At 44.3% G+C, this 24,867-nt stretch overlaps 1 protein-coding gene across 1 annotated transcript in view; it reads right to left on the bottom strand.

Annotated features, from left to right (window-relative positions):
• Positions 1 to 895: 895 nt before the first annotated feature.
• The window catches only part of RAPGEF3 (Rap guanine nucleotide exchange factor 3), a 60,521-nt gene continuing 36,549 nt past the window's right edge, over positions 896 to 24,867 (bottom strand). The window contains exons 12-29 of the mRNA XM_066613624.1: positions 23,802 to 23,917; positions 22,835 to 22,923; positions 22,213 to 22,291; positions 19,134 to 19,284; positions 17,710 to 17,792; positions 16,434 to 16,473; positions 15,421 to 15,502; positions 14,429 to 14,575; positions 14,158 to 14,255; positions 12,794 to 12,919; positions 12,343 to 12,524; positions 12,069 to 12,159; positions 8,603 to 8,653; positions 6,947 to 7,034; positions 5,805 to 5,869; positions 5,263 to 5,317; positions 4,739 to 4,810; positions 896 to 2,055 (exon numbers count right to left, since the gene is read on the bottom strand). Of these exons, the coding sequence (XP_066469721.1) occupies positions 1,937 to 2,055; positions 4,739 to 4,810; positions 5,263 to 5,317; positions 5,805 to 5,869; positions 6,947 to 7,034; positions 8,603 to 8,653; positions 12,069 to 12,159; positions 12,343 to 12,524; positions 12,794 to 12,919; positions 14,158 to 14,255; positions 14,429 to 14,575; positions 15,421 to 15,502; positions 16,434 to 16,473; positions 17,710 to 17,792; positions 19,134 to 19,284; positions 22,213 to 22,291; positions 22,835 to 22,923; positions 23,802 to 23,917 (1,734 nt within the window). The 3' untranslated portion in view covers positions 896 to 1,936. The remainder of the gene's footprint in view (positions 2,056 to 4,738; positions 4,811 to 5,262; positions 5,318 to 5,804; positions 5,870 to 6,946; positions 7,035 to 8,602; positions 8,654 to 12,068; positions 12,160 to 12,342; positions 12,525 to 12,793; positions 12,920 to 14,157; positions 14,256 to 14,428; positions 14,576 to 15,420; positions 15,503 to 16,433; positions 16,474 to 17,709; positions 17,793 to 19,133; positions 19,285 to 22,212; positions 22,292 to 22,834; positions 22,924 to 23,801; positions 23,918 to 24,867) is intronic.

Below are 24,867 nucleotides of genomic sequence, written 5' to 3'. Positions count from 1 at the left end.
GTCTGTGTGTAGTCTATTACCCATGGTCATTTAAAAGTGGCCCTCACTAGTAAGGCTGAACTCAGCAGCTGTGACCAAAGGGGCCATGAGAAATTTGGCTAATAGCACCATACTTCCACTACAATGAACTCCACGCACAGTGCCTCCCCACCCTTGGACCTCACTGCTGTAGCCCACCACCCTCCTCTTCTCTGCACCGTCTCTTCATCCCCACTCTTCCTTTTCCTGTCCAGGGAGTGGGAGGAGGAGAAACTGGTGCATGGCCAGGAAAGAGGGCAGCATTTGACACATCAAGTGCCAGGAGATCTTGGTCCAGCCCTGAGCTGAAATCTACATAGAGTATAAATGCATGTGCTGGGATATTTTTCTTAATTCATTGCTTTAAGAACATGTCAAGAAAGGGAACGTCAACTAGAGATGAGTCTTCATAATTCTGGGCAGACAAAAATTCCAAAGTTCCACTGGTCTGAAGCTTTGCATCTCTAGTCATTTCTGACCATATAATGGCTTTGATAGGGATCTTTAATTTAGTGTTTTGGCACCAATTGGCTGAGTGGGGAGGACAGAGTAGAGATGTCACAACAGTGTCTGGATCAGGTTCACCTACCTGTGATATTGCCAGAAGCAACATGAAAGCCCAACAAATGCAGCCTGGTATTGGTCCGAACGTATGATCCAGGAGTAGTGTTAACAGCATCCTCTACTACATGATAGGCAGGACCAAACTTAGGATGACATGAATCAAAAGCGTTGTGCTGAGTAATGCCATTGCTGAGGCAGGCAGAATTTATGACACAGACACAGTTGCACTTCAACGTCACCTTTCCTCCCAATCTGCTGCTTTTCTGCAGCAGAAACTGGGAGTACTGCTCTGCTTCCAGAAGCCATGGTGCCTGCCAGCTGTACTGGCAGCTTTGTGCCCATCTGGGCAAGTCAGCTGAGCAACAGCAGGACCAGCTGCACCAGTGTTTTGTTGAGCCTGTTGTATTTATTTGACTGTCAAGCAAGTGGCTTCCTTCTCTCCTTAGACAGCCCCCAGCAGAGTTCTTTCTCGCCAATGAGGGCAGCTCAGTAGTTACAAGACTGGCTCACTAGCAAGTAGATCCTCACCCATCTCCCCTGCTTGCTAAGTGATGTGCCTGCTGCAGGAATTTCAAATTCTCAAAGCAGAGGAGCATGGCAGGGGTAGAATATGAACTGGAAACAGTTAAACAGCAGTGCATTTGTTTTCTCTCTCTGCTTTTTTGTTTTATGGAAGGGGGGAATTGAACTTTCCAAGAAAGCTTAATAATTCATCCTCTTCTCCTTCTACAAACAAAGCAGGGAGAAAGAAAGAATACACAAACAAGTGTAATTTGCAGAGTTCCCAGTGCATATCCCATGTCTTAAAGGCAAATACAGCAATTGAATCTATCCTCAGAGTTGGTGGCATAATTCCAGTGGGTGCAAGGGATTCTTTCCACACCACAACCCATTTAGCAGGAAGAAGAAAGGTGGCGATGATCTCAGTTAGCAAGCAGAAATCCTCCAAACACAAGAAAGTAAATTTTGCCATGTGCTTTTTTAAAAAATCCAAACTTCTGCTGAACACTGTTTAGTGAAAAATAGGAGTACTTGCTCCTCTTGCTCCAAGGCAGTCCAGTGTGTCCATGAAGCAGCCTCTCTCAAACCAGGAACTCAGTAGCCTGCCAAAGCATCTTTGGAAAAGAGGCATATTCTTCCTCTGATCTAGGCACAGCAGGCATCTACTTTGCTGGCTCCCAGGTGAAAATCAAGGACGTCACCCCTGGAATGGGGAACACTCCCATCTGCATAGTATGCTCCACTGCCCAGTCCTGAAGGCAGGGCTAACTCATGACAAGTTGCCCTTACTAGCAGTTCTTGCTGCCCTAGGCTGAATGGCATGCACATCTTGTGTCCGAGCATTCCTGAAGCATCAGGATTCCAGGTCTCGTGAGAGCCGCAAAAGTTCCTTCTGGCTGTCAATCACTTTCAGGTGCTGGATGTAGGCCCAGGTAGCAGCCGGGCTTCGAGTGCTGAAGGATTGCTCTGAGCCTGGGGGTTAAAAAAACAAAAACAAACAGCTGAGTATCAGGGAAAGATATCTTCCAGTTCCCTAAACAAATTCCATGAGAAGCAGAAGCTAGTGTGTAAATTGCCAATGCTTAGTGCAAAGAATTTTGTATTCTGAGAAACACACACACACGCACACCCTAAAACACTCCTCTCTTTAAATACCAAGTTTCTAGATCTCAAGGTCAGGAAAGTAGATTTGAAAGGGTCCGATGAAAAATTTTGTAAAATGCCAGGCAAAAATCACAAAAGTGGGAGTCATATGAAAGCCTAAATACATAATTTTTTTTAAAATTAAAAATGGAATGATTGTGTGAAAGTCACTGAAAGCTTTTTTCAATTAAAAATAGCACATACTGGGCATGGACAGAACTGCAGCAGGTCAAAGAACTAAAGCCCACCAACACCTCTTACAAAATTCAATCTGGTTCATCCCTTGCAATTTAATTTCAAATTAAATGATTTGGTTTGATTTTGAAAATGGAGGAATTGGTTATGTGTTTAGGGTCACATCTAGTTCAACCCTTATTTGGATCACTCAGTATTTGAGGGAGGTACTGAATTTCAGGGGCTGACCTACAGCAGGTTGCTATGCAGACAAGTACTGGGCTAGCTAGAACTGGCAAAACTGAGGCTATTCTGATACCTAATCTGTGTGAAGGTACTGGAGTAAAACAGAATTCTCCATATCTGGTTAAAGGATTATTATTATTATTATTATTATTATACTTTATTTTTACCCCGCCTTTTTCCCCCCGAAGGGACTCAAGGCAGCTTACAAACAAGGTTAAAACAAGTTAAAAACATAATTTAAAAGCAGATAAAAACATATCATAAAAACAGTAGTCAGATAAAAACTAATCAGGTAAGAGCATAGGGCAGCAAATTAGAAAAGGATCAGGCCTGTGAGCAGATGTTAAAGAATGTTAAGAGATGTTAAAAAGATGTTAAAAAGGCCAGGAACTCAGAAGTCTTGTCTAAACAGAAGGGTCTTCAGGCCTCGCCGGAAAGTTATAAGAAAAGGGAGCCGTTCTTAAGTCAAGGGGAAGGGAATTCCATAGCGTTGGTGCCACTACTGAGAAGGCCCTATTTCTTGCCGCCGCCCCACGTACCTCCCTAGGCGGCGGCACTTGTAGAAAGGCCTTCTCTGATGACCTAAGAGGATGAGCCGGATTGTACAGATTGACTACCAAGATGACTCTGCTGAGCTAAATTTAGCAGATAGCATGCTAAAATCAGAACAACAAAGGAGAAGCTCTAAGGCATTGGCCACTTCCTGAAGAGAAGATAGTGGTTGGTTAGCCCCTCTAGTTCAGAGATATGTTACCAGAAGAAAGAACCCTTGGCCATTAGCTGGTACAGATAACTCTAGTTTCCTTTTGAGATCAGATACTGGAGCAACTCTATTCAAGAGGCGTGTGTATTTGGGGAGGGGGGGATTTGTGAAGGCATGGAACAGTTGGGTCTCAGGGGAAGCAACACTGTGAAAGATGCCTTACTTCATTCTGACTTCAGCAACCCAGCTGAACTAGAGGAGGAAAGGCTCAGGCAAGTTCTTGTAGTGGGAGCTGTGTGCTTTTGGGGTGGAGAAATCAGGTTCTTTCCACACTGTCCACTATGGAGCCAAGGGACAGTGGGGAACAGCATTGAACAACGAGGAAATAGGAAAGAGATGAGAGAAGCAGGGAGATATTCTAGGAAAGGAGAACTTTATGTTGTGGAAGGGCAGTTGGAAAGAAGCAGCTAGAGGGGCAATTAGAAAATAGTGTTGGGGAGAGAGACAGTTTCTCAAAGGCAAACTACTTAGAGATGTTTTGGTAGGAACTGAGGTACATCAGAAGCATTCCCTGAAGACCATCTGGAAAGCACCACCAAGGAGCGAATTTCCTGGAAAACACACTTTACCTTTAACCCTTTGCAGACTTGACTCACTGTTATAAAGCTTCTAATAAAATTCTTTGGGAGCAATCTCTGTGTGTCAGTCGTAATTGATGGGGACCAACTGCTAACCTGATAAATCTAGTTATAAAAATTGGCCACGGTAACATTACCAAGCAAAAAGGGGTTTCAGCACCCCTTTTGCTTTACAAGGTGTTTGAACTGAGCCAGGCTGTGCTGGGCCGGTATGCAACAAGATCAAACCAAGGGTCTATTTAATCCAACATGATATTTCCATCAATGTTCAGATGGATGCTTCGGGAAAGTCAACAAGCAAAGCAGGAAGGCAGCAGTCCTCCTCCATTGTTTGTCCTTCAGTAAAATGTTACTTAGAGGTACACTCCTTGGAACATGGAAGTTCTAATGAGCCATCACTGGTAGGACCCCTCCTCAATTCCTTTGTAAAGCTATCACCAAACCCGTTGTTCACAAATGGAGTTTTTAAAACTATTGGTCTCTAAGAAACTCAGAGAATCCTTCATCACATGGCAATACGAGTTCCAGAAGCTAAGCGCAAGATGCACACAACGCATAATTTTGCGAAGCAGCATTTTCTTTCATCTTGTTCTGAATCAACTGCCAATCAGTGTTCTCCCATTATGGTATGCATACTACTTCTTACTCTGACTCTGCAGGCTGCACCCCCCCACTCCCCTCCATGGATAGAGGCTACTTCCTATTCTCCCTTCATGTTCAGCTGATAAGAGATGCCTCCTCGTGTGCTTACAGGTAGAGGCACGCATTGCCCGAGCTTCTTCTAGGAGGTGTTGAGGACGACTCCTCAAGGGGGATAGTGGAACTGGGGAAGGAAAGAGTCAAAAATGTAAAGTTAGAAGCCTGCTGGTGAAGAATGTAGTACTTCCTAGTAGCCTATTGCCTCAAAATCTCTGCTTTTTTGTCATCTACAGAGACATTTCCCCCCTCCCCCATGTCTCCCTAAATTCTGGATTATCCACCCCTCTTACCATGATATGCCCCCTCTCACCCCGTCCAAATTCTTAGATATAGTTAATAAAGGTTCAAAAAAATTAATATATGCTATGCAGTGGGACATAGGCCCTCAGATAAATACGTACCAAACCAGCCTTTCTGTGGCAACCATGCTTAAATCATTTCCGCCCAACACTGCGTATACACAACAGGGCCCAAACATGTACACTTGTGGATGGGTTAGCTACTGTGCCTTTGTAGCTATTATTCCACCTCACCCTCACCAACACCACTGCTCCCCTCCAACTTTTCTACACTCACGATTGGGCTGGCTCCGGCAGTGATGCACGAGACGAACAGCCTTGGCCATCATACGCTGTATGGGAAGACAAGGGCTTATGTTTCCTCTTCATTTTTACCCCAGGCAACTAATTTGTAGACAACAAGGTCAGCAAGATTCAAAGTATCTTGGTATGCAACCAAAACCAGATTCTCCTCCTCAGCAACAATTCACTTTGTCCTAGAGATGAATGACCAAAATTCCATCACAGCATAATGGATCTGGGGCAGTAGCATAACTAAGGTGCGGCAGGTATGGACACCTTCCCTGTGCTCCCTTTGAAGGGAGCCCCATTGAAGGAATGGGGGCAACCAGGTGCTGTCCGATTTAAGTGGGAGCCTCCACAGGAGAAGGAACAGACAATGGCAGCCAGATCATGAAGCTGCTTCTCCTGCTCTGGGAGGACCTAGAAGTGATGTCAGTACAATGGGGCCTCCAGGAACACCATTGATTTGGGGAGTTCTTTCCAACAGTAGGGCACACTGATCTCTTTCCATTTCACCTGCTGCATCTCTCTACTCACCAGCTTCTCAAAGTTGACGAGACTCTCCACCAGTGTGCGGTTGCCCTCATGGATGAAGGTCATGTCTGCAAGGTGAAGGTGAACTTTGAGCCTTCCCATTGTGAACTACATTAAGTCAGTTCAGTTCAGTTGATAAAGTGCTGAATATGGGCTCATGGTCTATTTTTTGCCATGAGCAAGTCACTCAATGAGCAGAAGCAACGCTCTTCCACCAAGCCAAGGAAATTTTAATTTAGAACATCCTCGTGCCACCTGCCATGCACATTAAAGGAGGATCCACAGCCAAGCAATGGAGTACATGCTTTACATACAGGAGAATCAAATTCAATCTCTGGCATCCCCATTTAAAGGATCTTCTGAGATAACAGAGCTGGGAAAAGCCCCCTGTTTGTGGTAATATTTTCCCCACATGTTCATACCAGTATTGTTATTCTGACCACTCCTGCTACAAAACCGGGGGGGGGGGGGCGGGGAGAGAAAGGCATATTGGCCTCCCTTGTTCTAAAACCCCCAGAAATGGCTAAATTTGAAGGCTCAGCAAAGATTCTCATGGTGTAAGGTTAAACATCCTAGGAAACAGCAAGACCCAAACAACAATTTTCTTGATTAGGTTTGGAAACTAAGGGTGACCTCATTCATAGCTGATAGGCAACCCAGTTCTATCCTCCACCAGCCTACAGAATGCAGCACCCCGATGGAATGTACCCAGCATGCTATGTGGGGTGGGGGGGGGGGAGTGACAGGGGCCAGATGGCCCAGGAGAGGTAAAAAAAAATCTTTTTTCCTTACCTCACCATAAGGCTGCCTGGCCCCCAAAAGGTCTCCTTGGACCTATAGTCAATGTGTGTCCCTTCTTAACAGACTGGAATAGGATTGGACCCTTTTAAACAATAAAATGCTCTATGATTTTGTTTAAGAACTCCTGAGTTCAACAGCCTGATCTGCTATAGCTCTGCTATAGCTATTTTTTGCTCATCCAATTCACGCCTGTACGGAATGTTTTTTTTTTTTTTTCCAATTTAGAGCCCTAAGGTCTCAGCAGATAAAAATATACTGTATGCTTGCTACCACACAACTGACATGGATTTAAAATCTTTTCAGCAGTTCAATAAGTACATGTGATTAGGTACAGGTGATTGTACCTTTAAGAAGGAGGGGCATAAAAGGAATGATGGGTGGACTCAGTTTGGCCATTGCCAGTCTGTAGATCCGGTGATTCCAAGAAGGGTCCTAGAATAAAGACAGACAGCATAGTGTTGAAGCGTTTATAGAGTTCTTCCACCGCCCCACTTTCAAAACCATCCTGTATTAATGCCTGCCTTGCCCTTCCAGGACAGTAAGGTCAAGTTCTCACAAACCGCAAAGAGGATGATATGTAGGTTTACCACTTGCTGGTTGATGAAAAAACTTCTAGGCCTGACTCAGTACACTTTCAAAGCTCTTGAAACCAACACCTTCCAGCTACACCCATTTCCTGGTTTATCCGACAGGTTTCTGTTCTGCACTACTAAGCATCAAATTATATAACACTATGCAAATTTAAACACATTTGCCTATGGTTGCTTATTCACCATACTTTCTGGATGAAAGTCTGGTGACTAAAATATCCAGTATTTACACCATGCTGCTAGTCAGGGGAAAGCAGCAATTATGCTGGGTGCTGAAGCAAAGTCACTCATTTGAAGCTACCCAGCTTCTAAGATTTCACAATCTTCTCATCCAGATTTCACAATCACTCATCCAGAGCCTATGTGCAATTCAGTGTTTGAGAAACAGGAGACAAGAGAGAAGATGAAAGCCAGGATGATCTTTTTGCTAAAGCACAGGGATTGGACCTGAGGGAAACGTTAGTGCCTACTCCATCTCTGTAGTTCACAGTGGGAAGGGTGGGGCAGCTGCCTCATTGAGGAAGACTTGGAGCTGGCACCCCCTGACATTGTGCACTTAGGTCACTGGGAGGCACTCAGCAGGATCTCACACAGGCTCCTTTTGATCAGTGACAGCATTGCAGAAGTGAAATGGTAGGGAAGTCTTAACAGAAGGTTGAGTATTGGGAGTAGTTGAACAGCTGATGCCCGATCTCATCTGATCTTGGAAGCTAAGCAGGGTCAGGCCTGGTTAGTACTTGGATGGGAGACCGCATGGGAATACCGGGTGCTGTAGGCTTATACCATAGTCTTTCGAGACTGAAGGTTGCCAACCAGGGAAGGATGGAAGAGGTAAAAAGCAAAATTCTAGCACCAGATCAGCCCTAGGAATGACTGAGTTCTAAGTGGTGGATTGTCTAGGGAAAGAAAGCCAAGGCAAGAAAATAATCAAAACCCATTTGAGCCTCTAGGAGCAGCTGAGCACTACATGGTGAATCAGCTAGGGAAGAAGCCTGAAAAGGACAAATACATTCTGGTGCCAAATCAGGTCTGACAGTGTCTATCACTTCCAAGCTCTGCTAAAGGGAGAAGAATGACTGAATTTCCATGGGAACAGGTGGGTTCTAACCTTTTGGGATTCTTTGGGAGAGTCTACCTCCTACTGGTTGTGCCAACCTGAACAGTGAACCGTTGACTATGCCCAACTGGGAGAAATCCAAATTCACCTCCATACCCCAGCCACAACCTTGAGCTCGCAGGACAATTTCATTCTTAGTACTCCACTTGTAAAATGGGGAAAAGATTTATTTATTCCACTTGGCAAATACAGTAAAAATTGCAATGCACTTTGGAAATCAGAAATAGTACATAACAGAGAAAGAAAGGCAAGCTTTTAGCATTTTCCCAAAATGTATAGGGAACTCCACTCACCAGCATTCGTTCTAGAGACCCATACAATTTTCTGGTCTTCTGGGGAAGCTTCTGGGACCCAGGAAAAAGAGGGAGAGGCTTATTCAGAAATGGTTGACATGTTCATGTAGAAAGTCAGGTTCATACGTATGCACTAATTAATCATCAAGTGATGCTCGGCATGTGTGAAATGGCCGTAATGCACCAAATACCACAGATAGGACTTTCATGCCTGAAACACCGCATTTTCCCATGCTGTCTCCATGTTTGGTTGTGGTTCACCAACTGATAAGCTATCACGGCATGGCATAGTGGGCAATGTACAAGCATGTCTGAACTGACCAAGCCAGGCCTTTGTACTTCCATCACAAAGCATGTCCCCAGTCAAGGGACAGGACTGAAACCACACAGCCACTTGCGGGCTTCTTTTTCAAACAGCATCATTGTTTCTCCTATACCAACAAAACTTGCATGTGGCAAAGTGGTTTGGAGTAGTAAGCACTAGTATTTGTGCATCAAACTGTGGAAAAAAATCAACCCAGCTCCTCACTAGTCACACTGGCTATTTGTATTTGTTGTGACATGCACTCCAACCACTGTGGCAGGTGCATATTCAATCCATGCAGAGAAGGGTCAAGTCCGTAATTAAACATAATGACTGCGTGAACTAACCCCTAAGGCTTCACATAGGTGTAATTCTTACTAAGGTAATAAACCTATACCTTGGCTGTATTGCTTGAGACTACACTTGGGGGTTCACATGATTAAATGCTCTTTTGGGGGGAAAAAATAAAGGCACACTAAAAAAGATATCAAAAAAGTAGCTTTTAACTAGCCTTTTCCCTGTCATACTAGTTTCTATGTGTAGGAATCTTTTTTCCCCTCCATGGGGAAGCATTTCATCAGGTGCAGTCTCCACTGACTGTCTAAAGTATTATAGCTCAGACACAAACCTGAGCACTAAACCACCAACTATCTATGGAGACTATTTCATGAACATTGGTGTGGAACTTTTAAGGACAACTTTTGAGCCTCATCAATCAGATGGTGTACTCGTCTGATTGCTTCAACACAACTCCAAACTATTGGTCATCTCACCCTTTGCTCAACTCACTGATAAGGCATGTACCAAGATGTGCAGAGCCACAGTTTAGAAAAAATGTTTCCCAAACTGTAGATCAGGACCCACCAGTGGGTCACGAGTCAATTTTTGGTGGGTCGCGAAAAGTTTTTGAAACATTTAAAAAAGTTTGCCAATGCCTTTGCCTGGTTTGCAGAAGAAAATTATTAGCTGGTATGAGGTCATCTTCATACCCCCAAATTAAAATGTCATGTTTTTCAATTTTCTCTAATAATTTGCATGCCATAGATCCACTTGAACCCAGTTTCAGCCTTTTGTCTGGCTTGGAAGTCCCTAACCACACATCTCGCTCTCCAATTCAACCTTCTGGGTACCCTGGAATAACAGTCCTTGAACTCCATTCCTAGGGAGAGTCTAGCAAATATCTACACACCCATACAATACGTAGGATCTCTAGCAGCTTCAGGAGCACAGGACCCTGATTTTTATTAATTAATAAAATTATTTTTCTAGGTTTTTTTGTCTACTGCATCGATTTTCAACCAGTGAGCCATGTTACATTGGTGTGCCGTGGGAGTTTGAGGAAGGGTAATTTATTAGTAGGGCCATTGGGGGATGTGAGCCCCCCCATTGGTAGTGCAGTATGCCTTGACAATTATCAAAAAAACTAATGAGGTGCCTTGACCATTTTTGTGCCTTGTCAGCATGCTGTGAAATGAAAAAGGTTGAAAATCACTGGTCTAGTGGGTCGTGATAGAGTGTCATTTTTAAAAGTGGGTCCTGGTGCTAAAAAGTTTGGGAAGCACTGGCTTAGATGTATGCTGAAGCTGTGGTATGACTAGTTAATTACACTGTGACATCAACATGTGTTGACTCATTGCACCAAATATGAACCACTCAGTCTATGCATAGATCCTTTGACATTACCAGTAATCATACGCCACTCTATAACTTGATCTCCTCTTCCTGGATTCTAAGAGATCCATCCCCACATGAGCTTCAATGGAGAAGGTCATAGCCCCTCCCCTTCTGTGAACTGCCCACCCACTTGAGAGCACAGTAAAGGTCCTATCACTGTACTCTTTATAAGGTGTATGTAAAGGGTGCTGTGCCATGCTTAACAGAGAAAGAAGGAATGAAAACTAGATGGGCCCTAGGCCCTGTTAAGCCTGGCTCAGCACCCTTTACACACACCTTGTAAAGTACACGTTGTACTTATAAAGGAGGCTCCTCTGGTTTCTCGGTATGTCTGGCTCATCCCTCCAACTGCCACACATCAAGACTTACGGGTGAGACAGATACGAGATATGGTTCCTTCTCACACAGGCACACCCCCCCCCCCCGGCTTTGACTGCTGCTTTACTGGCATCCCACAAACAGATATGTGACAGATCCACAAGATGACTCACAAGGTGGTGGGTCAAACTGGTAAGTGGAAGATGCAGTGAGTCACTTCTCAGTTGTGTTGAGTGCAATACAGGTAAATCAGGGCCAGTTCCAGGAGTGGGTTAGGTTGGGCACTATCATGGCTTAAGCCTCATGAAACCCCAGATCTCATTACGGAAGATGTTGGGAGAAAGTGGAAGCAACAATGTAATGGGTTTCCACAACGGCATCTCTGGGAGAAAGCCTATTGGCCAATATAGAGCAGGGGAGGAGGAGCGGCTACTGCGGACTCTCTCAGTAGTGGCAGCTTATGCCTCCTACCCATTAGCAGATGAAGAGGGAAAGTGGTAAAAGAGCTGTGGCTCAGAGATCTTCTCATTTGTGAGAGGTAGGGTAGGGTAAGAAGAGTAGCTGCCACTACCACAGCACAAACTTCTGTGAGGAAAAAAACACAGCCGAAACACAAGACGCAAGCCGGTTGGAGCTGACATGAGAACCAAGCAGCACATAGCAAACACAACCGGAGAACTTTTGCTTAAAGTCAGCAGTAGGTTAAGAAAGTCAGTTATGACCAGAGGGATAGAAGGCCTAAAGAATTCAGAAAGCTCAGTCAAAAAGGGAAGAGTAAGCACCATGTGTAATAAGCTCAGCCCCCAAGGGGCAGAGATTTGTTTGCTTGTATGACTCTGTACAAATATTCATGGCCCTGTCCCTAGGGGCAGAGACCTGACTGCTTGCTTGCCCATTGTGCAGCTTTGTTTGTCTCTATTCTGCAGAATAAGCATGGAAGCGTACCAAACTTCAAACCTGTTGTGTTTTTTTTTATTTTGCTGCACCAGGGACAAACCATCAAGTCCCTTGGGGCTATAGCTATTTATCTAATACTGCCCCCAAATTCCCCCCCTATTCAGATAACACCCCCAGACCTGCACTCACCTGGAATGAGACATGAGGGAAACAGCCTCAAAGCCAGCATGGTTAGACCCACTGGTTCCCCTCCCCTCTTTAGCAGCAACTTACCTCCCATGTCCTAGAGAGACGAGTAATGGCGGAGTGGCTCAGGCCAAATAGCACTGCAAAGAAGGAGTTGAGGTTCTTTTGGTCCTTCAGGCTGAAAACAAAGACATAAAAGACAGTCAGCCTAAGGAGGTGCCTTGGACAAGGCAGAGTCTCCATTCCAGATGTGAAGAAGAACAGCTTAGCTTCTGCAGTGACCAACCAGAGCCAGGATCACTCCCAGGGGGAGGGCGATGTGAAACACAGTCTGACATTTTCCCATCTATCAGATTCTTACTGTGCAGCCAGTTTGATGAATTTGCGAAGCAGCTGGGCCCTCTTGATGACATCGGGGCAAAGGCAAAGTTCAGTGGTGACCCAAAACTGGAGCTCGTTGAAACGACGCAGGAAGCGCTCCAGGTTGGCTGCAGTTGCATTTGGGAACTTCTGCTGTCCAAAAATGTAGTATATCAGCTCCACCTTAAAAAACACAATAGCCAGGAGAATCTCTGCTGAACTCCAACCTTAAGAAGGTTTCAGCTCAGCTCCACTTATGACATGCAACCTGTCAGCCAGAGATCGGGTCCACTCTGCTCCACTTTATACATGCAAGAAGTCGCCCAAAATCTTTGCTAAACTCCACAGTCATGTCGTATGCAATGAAAATATTTGGTGCACAGCAACATCTCCTCCATCACAATATTGTTCCTTCCTTACAGCTCTTTCTAGCTGCAAACACATCTCTTTACCTGGTGAATGCTTTTGAAGAGGTTCCAGTCGTGCTCTGTGAACTGGTTGGCCAGGTCCTTGGAACTGATGAAATCCAGGATATCTGAAGAAACCCCAGCAGGGCCTAGCTGCTCAGAGTGGGGGGTCTATGCAAATTAGAGGAGAGAGGGTTGCTAAAGCTGTTACGGCATTATAGACGCCACCCCCAGGAAACCCCTTAGCCGTAAGCCAGGGCATAGTGAGACTCAGCTACGTTGCTTCTACCATGCATGGATTAAATCTATGGCACAAGCCTAAGTCATTTTTCTAACCACCTTAAATTTTTTCTTCACCAACTTCTTTCCTCCCATGACTGGCTTATCTAAAAGATGACAGGGAAGCAAGAGTCCATGGTGAGCTTTGATGGAGCTCTGTCCATGCCCAACTGCCTTGGACTCTGCAACTGTTAGGGGATGAAAATTCTAAAGGTACTTTGCATAAGCAGTGCCTAGCAAAGTGGGAGGAGCAATGCATCCAAAGACAACACCCTGTGCTGAAGGAGAACAAAATTTGGCTTGCTGCAGCTTAGAACTGTGTGATGTTCTGAAATAAAGGTTTTTGTTTATGCTGCTTTTTAATAGGAAAGAGAGGCAGTCTTAGGGGGTTGCCACACTTTGGAAGCTGATCTGATCTCCCAAACTGCAAGTCCAGTTCGGTGCCCCCACCTCTCTAGCACAGTTAAGATTACCCCATAGTGAAAAGTTTAGCACCAGGACCCACTTTTTAGAACGAGAACCTGTCAGCACCCACCGGAAGTGATGTCAAGACCAGAAGTTACATCATCAAGCAGGAAAATTTTTTAACAATCCTAGGCTGCAATCCTACCCACACTTACCCAGGAGTAAGTCCCATTTACTATCATTGTTTAAAGCATCTTCATGGTAGCCTGTTAAACAGATCTGTGACATTTTCCCAAATGCAGTCACACTCACCAGGGTAGCATCAAGTCTAATATATTAAAAATAAAATTTTGAAATGATTGGGGACCCACCTGAAATTGACTTGTGACCCACCTAGTGAGTCCTGACCCATAGTTTGAGAAACACTGGTTTAAATATTTCCTTATAGCAAGAGGTCTTGCTGTAAGGTACTCATGAGTTCTCGCCCCAAGTTTCCAACAGTATTTGCACTGAAAACCATCCCAGTGTGAGGTCCCATGTCTCTCTCTCTCTCTCTCTGCTGTACTCTCTCTTCTTAGTCACACATAAATTTACTTCAATGGGACTTGTGCAAGAGGTATTTTCTACAAGTCATGCCCTGGACAATGGGGGAGGGAAGCAGGGAATTAACACAAGTCACCATCCGACATCTTCCCTGCATGCATTTACAAGGAACACGCACTCACCAATGTATGAAGCTCTTGGACACTGACAGCGAAGAGTCTCTCATTCAATCCCAGGGATGTAAACACTCCAAAGGCTTCCATGGGCAATACCTCTTTATCTACCAGAAAGAGGAATAGGTAAGAAATATGGCCATGCCCCAACATACCACTAGGGGGAGCAGCACTTCTTACACTCTTGTCAACTGTAGGGTCACTGACACTGGTGCTGATAATGCAGTCTGCCCCCCCCCCCCAATACAATTACTGCTAGAATGTAAGCTTGCTCACTCACCCCCTGCTGAGTTGACCTTGACTAGGATCCATTCTTTGGTCCAGCCCTGCTTATCTGACAAGGATGCAAGCACTTCTTGCACTGAAGCATTCACTGGTAGCAGTGTCGTGAGGCAGGAATAGTCTGGCCTGTATATATCATATGGAACTGTAAGAAAGAGAAAGATAAGCAAAGGAGCTATGGCTTAGTGATAAAGGACAGTTCATATATACAGGTGTGCGCCACTTAATGACAGGGATATGTTCTCCTATTCCTGTTACGTGATTAGGTCATTAAATGAGCATTCAGCTCAATCTTGTCCCTTTGTTGTGTAAACAGACACTCCCTGCCAGACAGTAGCTGGCTACACAGGCTACTAGAGATCGATTGCCTCTTCTTTGCATTAAGAGCCTCTTTGTTGTGTTAACACACACTCTGCTTTGGGCTTTGGGAGACCTGACTGCCTCATTAAGAGCCTCTTTGTTGTACTTTGACCACCAAGCGGCACACACCTGTATATAGTCAGGTTCAGTCCCTGATATTTCCAGTGAGGTCTGCTCCTAACTCTGAGAGGTCCAACATTAAGCTTCCCAGTTCTTTTCTGGATTGGGTGTGTTCCTGAACCTGGTTTTGTTTCCGGAAACACACGAAGCAGCTGTAGCTAAGAGTGCTCTTGCCCAACTTCAGCTGGTACACCAGCCCTGCCCTCTAAACAGAAGATTGCTGGTCACAGCAATCCTTGCGGTAGTCACATCTTGTTTGGACTGCTGTAATGCACTGTACTTGGGCCTGCATTGGAAGCCCGTACAGAAGCTTCAATTGGCATAAAATGCAACTGCTGTGTGTTTTTGGGCATCCTTTGGTCTGCACATATTACACCACTGCTCATTGAGCTGCATGGGCTTCCAATATACTTCCAAGCACAACTCAAGGCATTGGTAATGACTTATAAAGCTCTACTTCACTTCATTCCAGGATATCTAAAGCACCATCCACAACACTGTGATAATTACCTTTGTCTTTAGCCCGGATGGTGTAACTGTTGTTCAGAAACGGTTCCTCCTGGTTGGCAAACCAATCCACAACATTTCGCACCTAGGAACAAGAGCAGAAGAAGCATTAAGATGAAGGAATGAGTTTTCTAATGTTACTTCAGCTCACTGGTGTGCCTGGGGAGGTGCAAGGGTCGCAAAAGCCTTAGGCTGCACACCATCCACATACGGTTTTCTCTGGCCCTCAAAAGGCCCCCCAAGACAAAATCATGGGGGGTGGGGCAGAAGCGGCATCCTCCTGGGGGCATTCTATGGGCCTGGCCCAGGCGGTACAGGAGCCAGGATCAAAGTTCACCTACAGGCTCAGCGTTGAGTCTAAAAAACACTAGCAATGCAACCTGAAAGGGCAAGCCAAGTCACACAATCGCACAATGGCACTGTCCAAGCTCAAACATTGGTCCTGGGAATTCATCAAAGACATTTAGTTTTTGTTTTAGAAAGCCAGGTGCAGATTCTTCCTTAATTTTAATAATTCATTTAGGTTCCTGAATTCCGCTTTTCTTGGAGCAAAGTTTGAGCTGCTTTGGTGTAGATCTTGAGAGGGCAGGGATGTCATATACACCCAGTCTTGCTGATACTACCAGCTGGCCCATCTTAGGGGGCCACGGGTTTTCCAACAGCTGGGTTCACAAAGAAAATGGTGAATAAGCAAATAGCAGATCCTGTACATGGGCAATGTTTAGAATCTACATAACTGTGAATATGTTATGAATTTAACTATTCTAATGCAAAAAAAATGCAATGCCCTCATACCAGCTTTTATTTTTTTCAGAGGAGCACGTTGATATCTAACATAGGTTTGACATACATGCCTCCCCAAAATGAAGCAATCCATGTAAGTATGGTTGAGGGGAGGAGGACATGGGATGATTTTCCCACCTGTGGTGGAAGAAGGAAACAATATCCCTCCCCATTTTAGGATTTGTAAAGATTTGTTCACAATTGTACAGTCTGTAGAAGAACTATCTGTTTACCTGAAGTTTTGGAGTTGTGCAACTGCTGCCATTTTCTAATCTGTCCAAGAGGAAAACACACAAAAGCTAAGTCAGCAACAGCCTACTTCAGATGGTGAATAGATATTCAGGCTGGATCAGGGCTTGCAGCATGTACATACATTCACAAGTACAAGAAAAATGCTCAGAAGCAAAAAGGCAATCATAAAAATCACAGAACTGAAAGAGACCAGACATTCAAACTAATCCCAGGATCTTCCACACATCAGGTTCCCATAAATTAATTCACATGGTCTAGAACAGGGATGATCATCTGGTGGCCCCTTGACCACAACTAGTCGCTGTCTGGATTTCATCTGGCTCCTCTCCTCATGCTAGGACAGAAATGTAAAACATCACTTGGTTGCAGCTATCTGTCTTCATATCCTAATCACAAGGTCTTTGGAGTAGTTATTCATTACCTAAAAAGGACAAGCAGCTTCCATATAAGAAGGTTTCTTACACCTTGGTTTTGGCCTGGGTCAATGAGCAACCACTTGGAAGTCACATTGGACAGGTCTATTTAGTATATGAGAGAGTCATGTGCTACTTATTACCTGACAGGAGCTCATCATACCAGGAAATTGAACCTCTGGGGCAACTTTTCATTTCTCAACAGCAGGGGTGTCTTCCAGATTCTTCAGCCATGGATGTCAGATTTTTCTGGGCAAGTTGCTTGGGCAAGGGACATCACAATATTGTGTCAGGGAAGAGGCTCTGTCCCCAAAGTAACTTGACCCAGAAGAGTCCAAATCCACCATTCTGACCGAGCTAAGCACAGCTGATATACAGTACTTTTTGCTCAAAGTTAGAACGCACCAAAATATGCCGCACTACACTAGAAGGTGCCTTCAGACCAGATACAACAGGTGAAGGGCTGCCTCTATGGGCTGACATCCTTAACATCAGCCACCCCTGTGTCCACATGTGGCTCCTTCTGAAGGAGGGAACCTAGAACTCTGGACTATGACATCATCAACTGCCAGGGCCCAGAATACTTGGCAGAATAATGTGGGTCTGCTTCTGTGGGCTGGCAGCTTTAACAGCAGCCAGTTCTTGTGTCCACCTGCAGATCTTCTGCTCCCTTCTCTAGGCCCCTATTTAGTAGTACTTATATTAACTTGTAAGCTGCTTTGGAAACCTGCCCTGACTGAAAAGCAGGGTGTAAATATATCTCCCCAGTCATCCTACTTCTACTACACACACACACACACACACACACACGTACGTGTGTTTAGGAACAAGGAAGCTGACTCACACTCTGTTCCTTCGCCGATCCTGCATCTGTTCCCTAAGAAGGGGGCCCAAGCGAGCATCCTGGGCTACGAATTCGGTAAGGCTCTGCAAGGGGAAAGAGTCAGAAGCCATTAGAAGCAGCCCAGCTGGCTAGAAGCGATGAAGATGATATTGTACACCAGCAACTCATTCTCCAAGACTAACCAAGACTTTTGTAACTGAAAGCAGAAAAAGTCATTATAGAAGACGTGGTAATCGTTGGATCTAATTCTTCCCCTCTCTCCATAAAACCCCTCTCTCAACAAATTTACTTTGAATTTTAGAGCCAACCCCAATATCTAAGAAACAGAAAAATTTGTTTGAATTGAAAACTCCCATCTAATTACATTTTTTCCTCTCAGTTTATTGAACTGAATCCCTGAACTTTTGCGCCCCCCCTTCTTGTCCAATCACACCTCCCTCCTTGGGGAGAGAATTTTAATTTTATTGAAAAACAACTCCAACATCAATTCCTCCTGGGTGTTCCACCTTCCCACTCCATTGGATCTTTTTCCTCTTTTTTATGTGGGGAGGACCAATCAGCTTCTTTTTACTTTTGTTTTTTTTATGTTGGGAAAAATCTGGCTATTTCTTAAGCACCACAAAAAATTTTTAATCACCATAGAAACCTGAATTTGACTGAACCCTGCCATCATGAACACGACTTCATGTTGCAAATGTAGCCATTCCCGCCAGCACCATTAGCAAATGACGCTGAATGGGGCAGAGGAACTCGCAGCATAGTGGCATCGTATCACAAGTTCCGTTTCATGGAAAAAGGCACAGAGGTTGGCAGTTGCGGTGACAGCTCCATGGCTCGCCTGACATCTAGTTCTGCTTAGAAAGGCAGCTATCTCAGGCCTTTCGGTAAACAGGCAAATTGCTTTGCCAATTACGTTTTCTTTTCCAAGGAAGGTGGAAGGAAATACTAATTGCCTTTCAAAATACTTCAACCATTGCCAAGCTGAAAGCCAATACAAATAGTTGTTAGGCAACTGTCAAGTGCTTTATCCCCAGCAATAGCAGGCTTCTGCTGGCTCTGTAAATGATGGCACTGGAGAGTCTCTCAGGATGGGCCCATCACCTGAATTTTTATCTCTGTGAGCATGGACAGTGAGCTCCCACTTCTAAGTTATCGACATTGGAGTTCTTCCTCTAGGTGCAATCTTTGGATTCATTTGGGGTCTACTAATGGTCTTTTTCCAAGTTTCATCAAATCTCGGAGCTAGATTTAATAAATATAGACAGCAGCATACACTCCAATGAGGGTCAGGTCTAGTCCTATATGAGAGAAGTTCTCTCCAATGAAAACCTACTTCTACTCTTGTCCTCATTTTCCTGGGTCATTCATCACAAATGTATACATATCTGCTGTACCTCTACATATCCTGACCGCCATCTCCTTACCTGCAAGAAATCCATGGCACTGGATTCTGCTTGCAGCAGGCGCCCATACAGCAACACCCACTGGTTCACCAGACACAAGACCTTCTGCCTTTTACCCAGGATGTATGCAGCCTTGTCCTGTTCCGTGCCCTCTGAAGGCTCCGAATGGAAAGTGAGTGTTTTGTCAAGGAAGCACTGGGTGCAGGATGACATGGACCACTCAGACAGATGAACTGGGGACTTCACGTTTCCCTACTCATTTTAAAAAGGTAAGCACTTTTCTTTCTTTGACTTCTATAGATACTCGCCTATACGGTGAGAAATTTCTGCCAATAAACCGTGTAAATCATCTCAACAGTGGTCAGGGCTGTTCAGGCACATCACAGCGGCCAAGAGAAGCCCAAAGGAGAGCAATAGGACAATGCAGAGATAGAGAGCTATTAGTCTCCAGGGCAATGAGGCTGCAAGCTGCAGCAAAATTAACCTTCACTCCTTCCTCCTGAGAAAAAAGCAAGCCAGGGTTCAACACTTCCATTTAAATGAAGCAAGTCTCATTCTCCTTGGCAGAATCACACCCAACACTTCTGCACCCTCCTTCCATTTTGCAAATGTTTGGCAGGGGTCTAGTTTTTTTAAACACCAGGAGATAATCCTCATTTTTGTCTGAAACAAATTCCCAGGCTACAATTCAGTGCACTCTTACTTAAGAATGACACGCATGGAAAGCAATGGGTCTATTTCTGAGTAAATCAGTTTACAACTATGTGTAGCTGAGCTTGCTCACATTAATTCCTTGTTGCACGTCTCTCTGCTGTGAATTGAACTGCACACTCCCAGTTATGTTTTATAAGTTGTACGTTATATGTTGTGCCTTTAGCTTAACCCACCAGCACTTTAAAGAAGGATTTGATTAAAAGGTTGTACTGGTATATTGTTTACAGAGCACTTACTCCGATAGTGTTTACAAAAAGGTTGTAAAGACCAGAATTTAAAAATGTATGTTATGATGTTTTACTATATTTTTAATAAATTAGAGAATAAAATTTCTAATTTAATAAATTACAGAATTAGGTAACAATTACTGGTAGATTATTTTTCAGGATCTGGCCTTGGGTAAAAATCAGACAAAGTTATAGTCAGGCATTCCTCTAACTCCTTGCCTTATCCGAGGGTCATAGAAAATTCCATGATTTTTGGTTTAAAGCCTACCTTCAACATCTGTGAGATCGGCTTATACTCAAGTATCAAGGGCGATTCTAAAATTCTGGATGTTATCAAGTTCTGTGCTTTTGGGTGCAGATATTACAGGTTTGGAGTAATGGAAAAAATGGAGGGAGGTAGTCTCGGGGGGGAAAACAAAACAAAAAAATGTTGGAGGAAAACAGGGAAGATGCAGTAATATCTTAATTAATGCCAAACTTGGTTATGAGCTTTGGGCTCAGAATTTATCTATAAAGTAGAACTGACCTGACATTACCATGTAGATGTTACATCTGTCTAAACCAATGGTTCCCAAACTGTGGGTCAGGACCCAGTAGTGAATCACGACATGATTTTTGGTGGGTTGCAAAGGGCTGGGCAGAGCCTCCAATTTGAACACAGGTAATGGCAAGATCAGATAACTAATTGCCACAACGGTTGGCAACCTTCAGTCTCGAAAGACTATGGTATAAGCCTACAGCACCCGGTACTCCCAGGCGGTCTCCCATCCAAGTACTAACCAGGCCTGATCCTGCTTAGCTTCCGAGATCAGACGATATCAGGCATCTGCAGGGTAATAGTTGCTGCTACAAGCCCTGCGGCGACTCAAAGATCAGATACCTGCTTCTTAACCTGTAAACTGCTCAGCTCCTGCAGTTTGCAAGATAGCTGCTAATTGCCCTGCAAAACGCTCAGCTCCTGGGGTTTGCAAGGAGTTGAACTCCTGCAGTTTGCAGGCATGTGTAAATATAGAGAGATACATGTGTCTTACTTGATGCCCCCTAATAAAGAATTATAAGAAAACCACCCGATTTTCTTTTTATTTTTCTGGGGAGAAATATGAGAAAGGAAGGCGAGCATTCATTAAAGTTCATTAGGGCTGCTTCATTATGAGAAACAGATTGAGTTTTTTATAAATAAAGAATCAAATAAAAATATTACTACTTGTGAGTAAATAAATAAAAATATTTTTCTTTCTAGATCTTTTTTTTTTAAGTTACCTTTAAAAGTAACTAAAGTACCTAAGTACTAAGGTTACTTTTAAAGGTAACTTTTAAAGGTTACTAGTTTTTTTTAAAAAAGTTACCTTTAAAAGTAACTAAAGTACCTAAGTACTAAGGTAACTTTTAAAGGTTACTAGTACTAGTAACTAAGTACTAGTAACTAAGTACCACTAAAGTAAACCTTAGAGCAGGGGTGCTCACACTTTTTTGGCTCGAGAGCTACTTTGAAACCCAGCAAGGCCCGGAGATCTACCAGGGGGGAAGGAAGCGTCTGACACCCCCTTTAATGTATGGAGCCCCTGCTGGAGTCTAGTCACTTTCGTCAGTTTTGTTGCTGCATGCCTGAAGAGCAGCTAAAGTGTCAGTTTCAGGTTTAGTGTCAGCTAAATATGTCAGTTTTGTCTAGTCACTAGACGAAACTGACATATTAACAGTTTGGAGAGACAGGGCTCCGCGATCTACTCATTTTGCCTCGCGATCTACCGGTAGATCGCGATCCACCTATTAAGCACCCCTGCCTTAGAGGGTCCCAATAAGGATGTCATTTTTAAAAATGAGAGTCCCAATGCTAAAAAGTTTGGCAACCACTGATCCAATCTATAACTATCTCCAGACTGTTGTAACAATACCACCTTTTATTTTTAACGAGGGATGCTGATATCCCTGATCACACATCTGAGACCTCTCTAGTGTAAGGCTCAACAGCTAGTGGCTCTTGGGCTAAACGTGACCTCTGAAAGACATCTTCCCTTTCCCCTACTGCCATTTACCAATCCAAAGCCAAGAAGTATCCACAGAGGGATCTGGCATTTGTTTGCAGTCCATTAACCAGTACAGCTTCCTATCAGACTGACTCTCAGGCCGGAATCCCAAAGAGACACACATATGAAGGATATTGTTGGAGCAGAATTCTACACAGCTGTGGTGTTGGCATGAACACGTTGTGCGTCAGGAGAAAATCTCCAAGGAAGGTGTCTATAGAGAGATCAAGAAGCTGTTGTGAAACAAGAGTAACAGAGTAGGCTACATGATATCCTAACCCACCACTGGTACGCAAGCGAGGTTTGCATGCCTACACTCATGTAGAATCCTTTGCATGCTCAATACACACACGCGTATGCTAGCACTGACTGCCTCACTCATTTCAAGGAGGAGGGTAACTTTACCAGCACCAAGGAATGTAAATAGGGAGCAGCCTTGTCCACTAAAAGAAATGGGTTGAACACTGAATGCATTTTCCCATGTGTTCCTCATATATCACACACATATATGGAGGCCTTACTCCTAAAGTCTTTGCCATCAGAAGTAAGATAAGCACGGCTTAGATAGGTCCCTTGCTTAAATCCATATCCTTCTACTACTTATAATGCCATTGTCATTGAAATTGTTGCTGTATGCCATTTGCCTAGCTTGCTACCCCAATTCTGAATTGGGCCAGAAGATAATCTAGTGGCCAACTGCTAGCCTGGAGTGTTCTCCTGGGCACTAGCCCCTCTCTTCAAGCAATTCTCTGCTTACCTATAGGATCAGAGAGCATGGAGTCAGGACGCATAGTTTCCAGGAGATAATCAAGAATCTTTTCAGGGGTCCCAGCCATCACTGTGTACCTGAAGGAAAGAACAAAGCAAGGTACTATTTTAGATAGTGTAATAGGTAGAAGGCAGGCCTGAGAGACAGACCTAAGTTGCATCTGCTGGGAAAATTTTGGAGCCCTCCCTTGTATCATGAGCTGCTTTTGACTCTCAGCATTTGGGAATGTGAAACACTCAAAGGAGGAATTCCACTTTGCAGTCCATTTTCCAGCTCACATCCACATATCACAACAACAACAAAAATCTATATACTCTGTCAAATTTCATTTGTTGCCATACTTCCATTTGCTCAATTCAGTTACAGGCCCCAATTATTTTTACATATGCCTATTTTGCTCACAGTCACACTGTGACATGGATTTTGTAGTCCACACTCCCAAGGTGAGGAATTAGTATAGTTCTTTCTTAGCCATTTCTATTTCGCCTACAAATGGCTGTGTAACATGGGTTTTGTAGTTTGGCTGTATACCATGCTGTGTGTCTGTGAACAAATTCCTGCACAACTACTGTACTCCTTGTTTACATCACTATGAGGGTATGAAGCAGTGCTGTAGTTAAGGCATCTGGTGCTCGGGGGCACAAAAAGTTTTAACATCCCCCCCCAAAAAAAATTCAACATCCCCCCCAATGACATCTTAGAGGACTCTGAAAGGCACTTCCTTCTGAAGCCAGTGGGACTAGGTGCTCTCTGAGGCTCTGAGGCCTTGAGGGAATGTCTTAAGAGACCTCCAAAAAACACTTCTGGTTTTCAGCAAAAACCAGAAGTGCCTTTTGGCACTCTAAGACACCCCCTCAAGGCATGGTACCCTGAGCTATATATGAATGCAGCCTACCCACTACCTACACCAGCTGCTAAGAAGGAGTAATGAAAGGATGGGGACAAACTGCTGTACCTACTGCTCCCTGGAGTCCCAGGAAGGTGACAGGAGTTACTGCCTTGGGAATTCTTCTCCAAAACAAGCACCACCTTTCCATGTTCTTTCAGCCGCAGGGTGTTCGCTTCAACGTCCTAGGAAGGAAAGCAGATGCTAGCAGAAAACGTTGCATCTGATGAGACTGCTGAAGCTGCCCAGCAGAAGTTGACCAAAGACAGAGGTGCTCAAACTTGGTCTTAGTGGGCCTCCTCTGGAAAAGGGCGCAAACCAGCCAGGCCTCTACAACATGCTTCAGTGTGCCAGAAAAACAATACTTGGCATTTCTCCAGTATTTTTCTGAAGTGCACGCAGTAGTTCACCAGCATTATGTATTTACCCAGTACTAGACAAATATCCAAAGCAACCTACTTCCATAAAAACAAATGGCATGCCAACAAAAGAAAAACACTAACATCAAGAGGCGGGGGAAAAAACCGCCAGTCAATTATGCAGAAGCCACTAAAACCATAAATCAGCAGCCATAAAAAAAGCTCTGGCAAATAAAAAGGACTTAACCTGTCTCCCGGGTGACAGTAAGGTACACATCTCCCAAATGTGCCTGAGGGGGTGTGTTCCATAAATGTGGCATTACCATTGGCAAAGCCCTCTCACCCCTACCACCCCCACACCTGATCTCAGGTGGCAGAAACCCCTGGAGAAAGAACTTTGAAGCTGGCCTTTATTTATTGATCAGAAAGTCTTTCATAATGTTTGACATCCAGCAACCTGCCTTTCCCCTTCCCTCCTCCCACAGTTACAATCACTAGTATGTGGCTTTAACAAAAGCTGGTCTTAAGGACTGGGCAGGGGCTTACAGGAGAAGGCAATGCATACATAGGAAAGACTGTAGTACTATTTGGGCTGCTTCTTGTAAACCACAGTCTTACAGTCAGAGAAACCCGCAAGGAACTCATACATGAGCTATGGGAATAGGACAAAGAAGAGCCAGAGGGCATGGAAAGGGAAGGCTAGCTACACAGGTTCTGGAATGGATGTGATAAAGAAGAGATGATGTTCCTGAATAAGAGTAGAAGTGGTGTTCAGG

The sequence above is a fragment of the Tiliqua scincoides genome, chromosome 2, assembly GCF_035046505.1.
Source record: "Tiliqua scincoides isolate rTilSci1 chromosome 2, rTilSci1.hap2, whole genome shotgun sequence".
NCBI classification, from domain to species: Eukaryota; Metazoa; Chordata; class Lepidosauria; order Squamata; family Scincidae; genus Tiliqua; species Tiliqua scincoides.
This window is presented reverse-complemented; position numbering and strand designations above follow the sequence as displayed.